This window comes from Oncorhynchus keta, chromosome 27 (assembly GCF_023373465.1).
Source record: "Oncorhynchus keta strain PuntledgeMale-10-30-2019 chromosome 27, Oket_V2, whole genome shotgun sequence".
NCBI lineage: Eukaryota > Metazoa > Chordata > Actinopteri > Salmoniformes > Salmonidae > Oncorhynchus > Oncorhynchus keta.
Window position 1 is genome coordinate 24,179,995 of NC_068447.1, and position 11,641 is coordinate 24,191,635.

At 41.0% G+C, this 11,641-nt stretch overlaps 1 protein-coding gene across 2 annotated transcripts; it reads right to left on the reverse strand.

Annotated features, from left to right (window-relative positions):
• Positions 1 to 1,530: 1,530 nt before the first annotated feature.
• On the reverse strand, positions 1,531 to 11,238 carry spo11 (SPO11 initiator of meiotic double stranded breaks). Of its 2 annotated transcripts, none has more exons than XM_035738212.2 (13): positions 10,881 to 11,238; positions 10,239 to 10,352; positions 9,341 to 9,429; positions 8,828 to 8,894; positions 8,630 to 8,738; positions 8,228 to 8,314; positions 7,574 to 7,610; positions 7,309 to 7,418; positions 7,114 to 7,213; positions 6,730 to 6,767; positions 4,228 to 4,304; positions 3,605 to 3,716; positions 1,531 to 2,015 (listed from the first exon to the last, which is right to left on the reverse strand). In XM_035738212.2, the coding sequence occupies exons 1-13, from the start codon at positions 10,991 to 10,993 to the stop codon at positions 1,896 to 1,898; spliced, it is 1,173 nt and encodes a 390-aa protein (XP_035594105.1). In that variant the 5' UTR covers positions 10,994 to 11,238; the 3' UTR covers positions 1,531 to 1,895. The 2 variants fall into 2 exon arrangements, with proteins under 2 accessions (XP_035594105.1, XP_035594104.1); XM_035738211.2 differs by having other exon boundaries at positions 8,228 to 8,332.
• Positions 11,239 to 11,641: the final 403 nt, after the last annotated feature.

Genomic DNA, 11,641 nt, shown 5'->3' on the forward strand with positions numbered 1-11,641 from the left:
CATGTTGTGGGGGTGCTTTGCTGCAGGAGGAACTGGTGCACGTCACAAAATAGATTGCATCATGAGGCTGGAAAATGATATGGATATATTGAAGCAACATCTCAAGACATCAGTTAGGAAGTTAAAGCTTGGTCGCAAATGGGTCTTCCAAATGGACAATGGCCTCCCTTCCAAAGTTGTGGCAAAATGGCTTAAGAACAACAAAGTTAAGGTATTGGTGTGGCCATCACAAAGCCTTGTCCTCAATTCCATAGAAAATTTGTGTGCAGAACTGAATAAGCGTGTGCGAGCAAGGAGGCCAACAAACCTGACTGTTACACCAGCTCTGTCAGGAGGAATGGGCCAAAATTCACCCAACTTGTGGGAAGCTTGTGGAAGGCTACCCAAAATGTTTGACCCAAATTAAACAATTTAAAGGCAATGCTACCAAATACTAATTGAGTGTATGTAAACTTCTGACCCACTGGGAATGTGATGAAAGAAATAAAAGCTGAAATGAATCATTCTCACATTTTACATTCTTAAAATAAAGTGGTGATCCTAACTGACCTAAGCCGGATCTTTTACTAGGATTAAATGGCATGAATTGTGACAAACTGAGTTTAAATGTATTTGGCTAAGGTGTATGGAAACTTCCGACTTCAACTGTATATGTAAACTACCGTTTAAAAGTTCGGGGTCACTTAGAAATGTCCTTGTTTTTGAATGAAAAGCACTTTTTTGTCGATTAAAATAACATCAAATTGATCAGAAAAACAGTGTAGACATTGTTAATGTTGTAAATGACTATTGTAGCTGGAAACAGCTGATTTAAAAAAATTATTATCATTATCAGCAACCATCATTCCTGTGTTCCAATGGCACGTTGTGTTAGCTAATCCAAGTTTATAATTTTAGAAGGCTAATTGATCATTAGAAAACCCTTTTGCAATTATGTTAGCACAGCTGAAAACTGTTATTCTGATTAGTGGCATTAACTGGCCTTTAGACTCGTTGAGTATCTGGAGCATCAGCATTCGTTTGTTCGATTACAGGCTCAAAATGGCCAGAAACAAATAACTTTCTTCTGAAACTCAGTCTATTCTTGTTCTGAGAAATTAAGGCTTTTTCCATGTGAGAAATTGCCAAGATCTACAACGCTGTGTACTACTCCCTTCACAGAACAGAGCAAACTGGCTCTAACCCAAATAGAAAGAGGATTGGGAAGCCTCGGTGCACAACTGAGCAAGAGTACATTAGAGGGTCTAATTTGAGAAACAGATGCCTCACAAGTCCTCAACTGGCAGCTTCATTAAATAGTAACCGCAAAACACCAGTCTCAATGTGAACAGTGAAAGGTGACTCCGGGATGCTGGCCTTCTAGGCAGAGTTGCAAAGAAAAATCCATATGTCAGACTGGCCAATAAAAAGAAAAGATTAATGGGGGAAGAAGAAGAATGACACTGGACAGAGGAACTCTGCCTAGATGGCCAGCATCCCCGAGTCATCTCTTCACTGTTGATGCAAGTAACCATTTCACTGCTACACCTGTTATTTATGAACCATGTGACAAATAACATTTTATTTTACTTGATTAACAAGTGGCAGAAAATTTACATTTTTAGTATCGACAGATACATTACCATCAAGGACACAGTCAATCGGCCACTTAAGGTGGACTGATACTCTAATCTGGAATAATTTAGTAAAATTTTTAGGTCATATAATATAATGGCCTAAAATAGTCAATAACATAAACATGTGATGTACAATGTTGTATCAGGTCACTATGTGACAGACTTGAGTAACTGACATATGCACAGACAGACACACTGCAACTGTTCCACATCCATACACGCTTGAATCCAGGCATATCAAATCCCACATTCCACCATCCACAGAGGGGCAGTGTGTGATCATATCCAGCCCCCGTAGCGCAGCTTGTTTGGCAGGTAGACACGGCTGAGGAAATCAGGGGCTATGGAGGCCAGGGACTGGATCTCAGCTTTCACCTTGCTCCGTTGCATCATTTCCATCTGCAACAAGAACAAAACATGTCTTAAGAGATGTGCAAGAGTAAGATGTGCAAACAGAGTTCATCCTGGACCACCAGGTGTGATCTTATCTACCACAGAACAAAAATATAAATACAACATGTAAAATGTTGGTCCCATGTTTCATAAGCTGAAATATCTTCTAAAACTTTCTTCTCCCTTATCTCTAAAAACAGACTGACTGCAGTCTCTGCATCTGTCCTCGTGCTCCTAGACCTTAGTACTGATTTTGACACCATCGATCACCACATTCTTTTGGAGAGATTGGAAACCCAAATTGGTCTACACAGACAAGTTCTGGCCTGGTTTAGATCTTATCTGTCTGAAAGATATAAGTTTGTCTCTGTAGATGGATTGTCCTCTGACAAATCAACTGTAAATTCCGGTGTTCCTCAAGTCTCCGTTTTAAGACCACTATTGTTTTGACTATATATTTTACCTCTTGGTGATGTCATTCGGAAACATAATGTTAACTTTCACTGCTATGCGGATGACACCCAGCTGTACATTTTGATGAAACATGGTGAAGCCCCATAATTGCCCTCCCTGGAAGCCTGTGTTTCAGACATGAGGAAGTGGATGGAGGCAATTTTTCTACTTTTAAACTCAGACAAAACAGAGAAGATAGTTCTAGGTCCCAAGAAACAAAGAGATCTTCTGTTGAATCTGACAATTAAGCTTGATGGTTGGTTATACAGTCTAAAAAACCCTGAAGGACCTCGGCGTTACTGACCCTGATCTCTTTTGACGAACATATCAAGACTGTTTCAAGGACTGCTTTTTTCCATCTATGAAACATTGCAAAGATCAGAAACTTTGTCCAAAAATGCTACAGAAAAATTAATCCATGCTTTTGTCACTTCGAGGTTAGGCTACTGCAATGCTCTACTTTCCGGGTACACGGACAAAGCACTAAATAAACCTGGCCTTGCTGTCCCCAGTCCACCTAGTCGTGCTGCTGCTTCAGTTTCAACTCTTCTGCCTGCGGCTATGGAACCCTGACCTGTTCACTGAACATGCTACCTTGTCCCAGACCTGCTGTTTTCAACTCTCTAGAGACTGCAGGAGCGGTAGAGATACTCTGAATGATCGGCTATGAAAAGCCAACTGAAATTTACTCCCGAGGTGCTGACTTGTTTCACCCTCTACAACCACTGTGATTATTATTATTTGACCCTGCTGGTCATCTATGAATATTTGAACATTTTGGCCATGTTCTGTTATAATCTCCACCTGGTACAGCCAGAAGAGGACTGGCCACCCCTCATAGCCTGGTTCCTCTCTAGGTTTCTTCCTAGGTTCAAGCCTTTCTAGGGAGTTTTGCCTAGCCATCATGCTTCTACACCTGTATTGCTTGCTGTTTGGGGTTTTAGGCTGGGTTTAGGTACAGCACTTTGTGACATCAGCTGATGTAAGAAGGGCTTTATAAATAAATTTGATTACCTGCACACATTATCTTCTTTAACTTTCTTCCCCCTTATCTCTAATAACAGACTGACTGCACACATTTTCCCTTTCCATATTTGTATTGTATGTAAACCACTCATAAAAGGTAGCCCTCCCCTTCTGACCTCTCTCTGCCAGGCAGGTTGGCAGGCCAGGTAGGGTCTCTTCAGCAGGCTGGTCAGTTTATTCTGGTCTCTCTGTGTGAGGGGGATCAGAGCATCCTCAGGTACTCTCAATCTAAAGTACAGAAGGGTTATGATCAGTAAGTTTTCAATTCAGTTAGTTAAAGAGATGAACAGTCATATTATTAGACATATATAAAAATATCTTAACTGTAAATAGATGGTCTTCTGAATGACCATATTAAGATAGAAATAATAATTATGTTGCTACAACTGAAGAAAAGGAAATATCCTTACACAAAGTTACGACTCTCTCCATTTCTGTCCAAACTGTATAAAATGTGGATGCTTTTGATTATGTACTGTACAGTTAGAGTCTTAGGAGGAGCAGGCTTGCAGACTACAATTAAACTTGATTTATGTCAAAACCCCCTTTTCAGGCTAAGACTGCTCTAGCTGGCATATACTTAAAACTCAATATACACTCCAAAACAGCTCCTCAGGGAGAGAGAAACAAGCAAAGGCAACAGCAACAGAAATCAAAACAAACTCCAAATCCCCAGAATATAATCCCAATTAGAGGTAGGGAGGAGGAAGGAGGAAGTAGCGAGTGGTTGTCTCCAAACCTCTGGAGGTCAGAGGGGAGGAGGCCTAGCCACATAACGCTGGGGACGGTCAGACTGTGGGCCTCAAATGACATGGCCTGAGGGGAAAGATATACACACAGAAACATGTCAATACACAACCAGACAGATCGACAGGTTGACAAACTGTGCATAAAACACACTTATGTGAATACATACAACAATATACAGTGCCTTGCAAAAGTATTCATGCCCCTTGGTCGTTCTTCCTATTTTGTTGCATTACAACCTGTAATTTAAATGGATTTTTATTTGGATTTCATGTAATGGACATACACATAATAATTCAAACTGGAAGTGAAATAAAAAAAAATACTTGTTTCAAAAATTATTTTTAAAAACTAAAACAGAAAGTGGTGCGTGCATATGTATTCACCCCCTTTGCTATGAAGCCCCTAAATAAGATCTGGTGCAAACAATTACCTTCAGAAGTCACATAATTAGTTAAATAAAGTCAACCTGTGTGCAATCTAAGTATCACATGATCTCTCTTATATATATATATATATATATATATATATATATATATAGACACACCTGTTCTGAAAGGCCCCAGAGTCTGCAACACCACTAAGCAAGGGGCACCACCAAGCAAGCGGCACCATGAAGACCAAGGGGCTCCCCAAACAGGTCAGGAACAAAGTTGTGGAGAACTACAGATCAGGGTTGGGTTATAAAAAAATATCAGAAACTTTGAACATCCCACGGAGCACCATTAAATCCATTATTTAAAAAAAATGGAAAGAATATGGCACCACAACAAACCTGCCAAGAGCGGGCCGCCCACCAAAACTCACGGACCAGGCAAAGGGGGCATTAATCAGAGAGGCAACAAAGACACCAAAGATAATCCTGAAGGAGATGCAAAGCTCCACAGCGGAGATTGGAGTATCTGTCCACAGGACCACTTTAAGCCTTACAATCCACAGAGCTGGGCTTTACAGAAGAGTGGACAGAAAAAAGCCATTGATTAAAGAAAAAAATTAGCAAACACGTTTGGTGTTTGCCAAATGGCATGTGGGAGACTCCCCAAACATATAGAAGAAGGTACTCTGGTCAGATGAGACTAAAATGTAGCTTTTTGGCAAGGAAAACGCTATGTCTGGCGCAAACCCAACACCTCTGATCACCCCGAGAACACCACAGTGAAGCATGGTGGTGGCTGTAATTCAGCCTCCTCTGATAAGGAGTAGTCAAGATCGGACCAATGCGCAGCGTGGTATGTGTCCATGTTAATATTTAATAAATCAACTGAACACTGAATAACAAAACAACAAAGTGAAAGAACGAAACGACAACGAAACAGTCCTGTCTGGGAAAACAACCTAAACAGAAAACAATCACCCACTACCAAAATGGGGAAAACAGGCTACCTAAGTATGATTCTCAATCAGAGACAACGATCGACAGCTGCCTCTGATTGAGAACCATACCAGGCCAAACACAGAAATACAACATAGACTACCCACCCCAACTCACGCCCTGACCAACCTAAAACAAAGACATAACAAAGGAACTAAGGTCAGAACGTGACAGTGGCAGAATCATGCTGTGGGGATGTTTTTTATCAGCAGGGACTGGGAACTGGTCAGAATTGAAGGAATGATGGATGACGCTAAATACAAGGAAATTCTTGAGGGAAACCTGTTTCAGTCTTCCAGAGATTTGAGACTGGGACGGAGGTTCACCTTCCAGCAGGACAATGCCGCTAAGCATACTGCTAAAGCAACACTCAAGTGGTTTAACAGGAAACATTTAAATGTCTTGGAATGGCCTAGTCAAAGACCAGGCCTTAATCCAATTGAGAGTCTGTGGTATGACTTAAAGATTGCTGTACACCAGCGGAACCCATCCAACTTGAAGGAGCTGGAGCAGTTTTGCCTTGAAGAATGGGCAAAAATCCCAGTGGCTAGATGTGCCAAGCTTATAGAGAAATACACCAAGAGACTTGCAGCTGTAATTGACTTTGGGGGGTGAATAGTTATGCACGCTCAAGTTTTCCGTTTTTTGTCTTATTTCTTGTTTGTTTCACAAGAAAAAATATTTTGCATCTTCAAAGTGGTAGGCATGTTGTGTAAATCAAATGATACAAACCCCAAAACATCCATGTTAATTCCAGGTTGTAAGGCAATAAAATAGGAAAAATGCCAAGGGGTGTGAATACTTTTGAAAGCCACTGACATGCATATCGTACATAAAATCACACACACATTCAGACACACAAGTCCACCTGGGGTATAATCATATAAACCAGAAACTCACATGATCATAAATGCACTCACACACACACAAAAACCTCACACAAATGAGATCCCACGCAATCACTTTACTTTTACCCTTCATGTCACTTCAAATGCTCAGATATGGTTGACTGCTCCCCCTTCTCAATTTAAAGACCAGAAAAATTACATATTTCTTGCACCGAGACACTGCACAAGCCACGTTGGATAATGTACAGAAATACACAGGCATGGCAGGACTCACCACTGATCCGTACTTGTAGATGCACATGATCTCAATGCCTGGGAAAATGAGAGAAAGAGACACGATACAATCACCACCATACCAGAAGCAATTATCCTCTGAGATATAAGGGGACAGAGAACAAAGTAAAGTGTTACACATGCGACTCGCAATGTGATGTGAGGAGAGCGGAGGGGAGCAGAGAGGTGCTGTGTGGAGAGGGACAGTCAGTGTCAGTGAGTCCAGGGGCCCCAGTGTGATGATTCCACTGGGCTAGAGCACGCCAACACAATCCCCATTCTAACCACCCTGACACATCAGAGGCCTGTTGGCTAAGCAGGACACACAACCCCTGTGTGTGTGTGTGTTGTGTTTTTGATAGGATAAAAGAGTGGAGAGTATTACCGTAAGGGTCAGCATCCACCAGAGCAAATATAGGGATGTGCAGGGTATCCCAAAGCTTTCTCACCATCAGCCTGCTGTTCACATCTGGGACACCTTTACCCTGACACAAACACATAACAGATTTACAATAAGTCACATGAGTAACATATTACATTTAAAGCAAAAGCTCAAAATAAAACCATAAGTAGGACATACTGTGATCATGATGCAAGGACATAACTTGGTGCAAAAGTCAGAATCGAGCAGTTTCTGGAAGGTAGCGTCCTTCTCCACTATCAAAACAAACTTAGCAGATGACACAATGTCTGGAGAACAGGTCAAGGTGAACACAAACATGACTGATGGACTCTTCCTCACCAATAGATGAGAGTGGGAGGAGTTAGTTGAAAGAGGAAGGAAGTCTTACAAACTCTTTACAATATTGCTGAAATATGAGTTCTGGCATGATTATAAAGGATACTCCTGATTCCGCCAACATTAGAAGAGACTGGAGTAGCCTGAGAACAAAATTAAGAGACACAATTATCAACATAGCAAATTACTGTTAGCTTTCAAACAACAACAAAACATATAATGAGAAATGCATCTAGCTGTTTGGGTGTCAGTTGATTTATGCAACCCACAAACAGTAGATAGAATACAAGTAAACAGTGAGTTTTTTTGGTTTTCTGAACAATTATTCTATAAACCGAGTGATTAGTTCATTGGTTGAACCTGGAAATTGTGGGCAGAAAGAGGTGAACACAGGATTTATTAAGTTTGGCTGAGACTAGAGACCTCTGTTATGTAATTGAAATGGGAGAGGTTTAGCACTGTTAAACATTCATGGCGAATGATGATACTGTATATTGTAACATTATAGGTATCTAACCCCTGAACAAGGCAGTTAACCCACTGTTCCCCGGGCGCCGAAGGCGTGGATGTCGATTAAAGTAGCCCCCCACACCTCTCTGATTCAGAAGGGTTAGGTTAAATGCGGAAGACACATTTCAGTTGTACAACTGACTAGGTAACCCCCTTTCCCTGACATTATATGCATATTCAACAGGCATATGACCATACTGTGACGATGCTGAGATGTTGGGGGAATGTATTTAGTGTTAGTGGGATTTACAGTGGAGTTGGAGTGGCAGTCCACCTTGGTGTTGTCCTCCTCCAGGTAACACAGATCACCAGAGATGAAGCCCTTGGACGTAGCTAGCTGGAGACCGTTAATAAACTCACACACACGTGCACACACAAACGACAATGCTTTTGAGTCAAGTTGAATTTCATTTCTCTTTGATCATGGAAATCATGGAAAATATATACAGTTGCTTCCTGTACGAGGCAGAAAAAATATGAAAATAACTGAGTGCTTTCATGTGTTAGCCCTGAACTAATCATAACATGTCGTATCAAAAGGTATTTCCAAAAGTTTTAGTATGATTCTATTCAATATCAGGCCATTGTTGCCTCTTGAACTGAAATTGTACTCTCACAAACGCACACACACACTCACATACTATATACACACCACATGTAGTCTTCTGCGTGGAACCTTGAGCATGCAGGAGATGTCATCCACAATGGAATCGACAGTCCTCTGTGAACCAAAAAGCTGTGTGTCGTTGTAATAGATGTCCCTGTGGAAACAAGAGAACTACTTCTCAAAGTACTGGTGTTAAGGCAAGAAAGTATTTTTTTATGCGTTGGCTATCTGACAAGACATTACCTTTTTGTGGCATATACGTTGCTCTGCACAAGTTTGTAGATGGTGGATAGAACCTTGAGAATGTGCCCTGCATAGAAAACCCAGTTAAACATCTGTATTATAGGCTACCAGTATATTGTAATATACCAACCAGTACAGTCTAGGAAACCTTTCAATCAATCCCCTATGATATCTGATGATAGGTAATTTCATCATCAAAGTAGTTAATTCAGGATTTTCTTTAGGATGGATAATGAAATCCATAGTGAATAACACTGATCCAGGAAAGCTTCTCTGACCATAATATTTCTGTCTGTCAGCGGCATAAGACATACCATGTCGTTGCAGTTTTTGCAATTAGTTCATGTAAGCCCAGATAGGATAAGAATGAAAGCCACATGAAGTAGGGCTGATTAAATTCCTTAGAGTAGTTTAAAGTTTGTGAATTTAAATAATGTAACTTTTTCTGTGCTCAGCTGAGGGAAGGGGGAAGTGAGAGAGAGAGGGGGGGCAGTGGTGTGTCTTTCTTCTCACCAAATTTAGTGACAGATGAGGAACAGTTGCTCCGAACTGTGGTAACAGAACTTCCTGAAGTCATTTGAAGGCCAACAGCATTGTCAAAACTCAAAGTTGGGAATGAAGACAAAAAAATGATTAATTATTTACAAAATCTGAACATTTGCTCTCCTATCTTTGATCAGCTTTGTAAAGGAGCCCGCTACCTTTATGATCCTTCCTAGAAGAATCCCAAACCCTGGGGGCTACCTGTGATAGGCCTCCCCCATACCTCGACTGCATTTCCTCTGTGAAACCTTTGCCTCCCTATCTGTGGGATTCTCACATTTGAAAGGGCTGAGCCAGAATGTGCTTTAAGCTGTCAGGAGGTTTGATGTAGACTCAACCAGACAGTTCACTTTGTTCTAAGCATGAAATCTCCACAGCCTGTGCACATTAAAGACCTCCACAAACTGCCAGATTTGTGTGTGTGTTTGTGTGTGTAGCTGGTGCTTTTTAAATATGTAATCAAACTGACACCTATTCAGTCAGGAAGTTATTTCAGCTTCAAGGATTACGGTTCAAAACTTTAGGTGATTCTATTGACACAATTTCTACCCCACAAATCCCTTTGGACTTCTTAGCTCTCTTACACATTCAGATAGAATGAGAGATCAAAGAACTAAAGGATTTTCTCCAAATGCATTTAATAGCAATTTAGACCAGTTGCAGGACCTGATTTATCAAAATGAGTGCAAAGTTCAGTTTACACAACATGACCACTTATTTCAAATGTAATGTTACTGGGTTATACTGTATTTACATAACATAAATAAGACATCTGTTGTACAGATTTACATGTTTATCTTGCTAAAGGTCAAACAGAGTGAGTATGGCCCAAAAGCTAGACATTATAGTAACAAAGTGAGTGGCTTACCTTACATTGGCCCAGCTGGATCGGTTGGGTAGGACCAAAACTGGAGCTTCATCTTTGGACAGACTGGTGACTATCTCTAGAATCACCTTTTCAATGAGGATTAAAACTTCCTGGCTGAACATAAGAAATTACCAAATAAACCTTGGTGATAGGTATAATTAGTAGTAGCCAGTAACTAATGGGAAAATCGGTGGACCACAAATTCAAAACTGATTCAAACAATTTTTTCATAAGCATAAAATGTATCCTTTAAAGTTTCAACTCAATTATGAAAATAAAGACTACGGCATAGTAAAAACGACAAGCACTAACGTTATGCAAGTCAGTTAGGAACAAATTGTTATTTACAAACACGCCACAGTGGGTTAATTGCCTTGTTCAGAAGAACAGATTTTTACCTTGTCAACTCGGGGATTCGATCCAGCAACCTTTTGATTACTGGCTCAACGTTCTAACCACTAGGCTTGATATTGTCTAGATTATAATAAGATATTTATATGTAACCTAATAGCCTAGGCTATGGGCTCTGGCCCACACCAGCCTTATCAAACTGTGCTGTAGATATACCTAGCCTAGACAAGGATAACACATCCGCAACGGCTGTCTGTGAATCACACCGTGTAGAAAGAAAAATAGGCCTACCTGCTGACTTCCTCATGGCTGTGTTGAGGTTCCATCATCATATCAACATTTTCCAACAACTCAAGGCCGAAATGGTCAATTTCAACGAACTGTTCAGACATGTTTGATTCCATTCTTGTGGAGGGACTTACAACGGAATTAAATTAATATGAATAGGACGTCCGTACAAGTATATGTTTACCGAGAGCAAACTCGCGCGTGGAATAATGTTGTTTGGCGCGAAATCAAATCCACACACAAGGGGTGTGTTCGTAAATTCAATCTAGAGTGCCAGAGTGAGATCGGAGTGCGCTCTGGGCGTTCGTAAATTCAGAGCATTGTCAGATTGTCCATTCATAAATTCAGAGCGTTTCGCTCTCGGGGCGTTCCGAGCGCACACTGGACGGTCTGGCCAGTGAGTAGGGTTGATCCGAGCGTTCTGAACCACAACGACAGTCATGCACTCAAGCTAACTGGCTAATGTTGGCTAGCTTGCTTGATACTTCCAGACACGAACGAGAGAACACCTCACTCGACAGAGCGAATTTACGAACGCACCCAAGATTGGCGGGGTCTGTGAGCTGCTCAAAGACAACACACAAGACATGTTCAGAGAGTAGCTAAATATCATGATAACTAACCCCCTTTCGTAGCATGTGTGGTAAAATGTGTCAGTACTCAGTATGCCTACAATGTTCAACAGTTAAGAGTAAGATTATACTGAACCAGGAGCTGGTGCACCGGGCTATGGCCCGCAGTCAAGTGATCATTTAGATTTTTTT

Excerpts from the sequence above, each read along its gene's own strand:
- spo11 (XM_035738211.2), bottom strand. The coding sequence starts at position 10,993 with ATGGAATCAAACATGTCTGAACAGTTCGTTGAAATTGACCATTTCGGC. Across the intron at positions 7,419-7,573 it reads TAATGTTGGCGGAATCAGGA|ACATTGTGTCATCTGCTAAG; the intron begins GTATCCTTTATA and ends CCTGTTCTCCAG. Across the intron at positions 3,717-4,227 it reads CTCCCCTCTGACCTCCAGAG|ATTGAGAGTACCTGAGGATG; the intron begins GTTTGGAGACAA and ends TCTGTACTTTAG.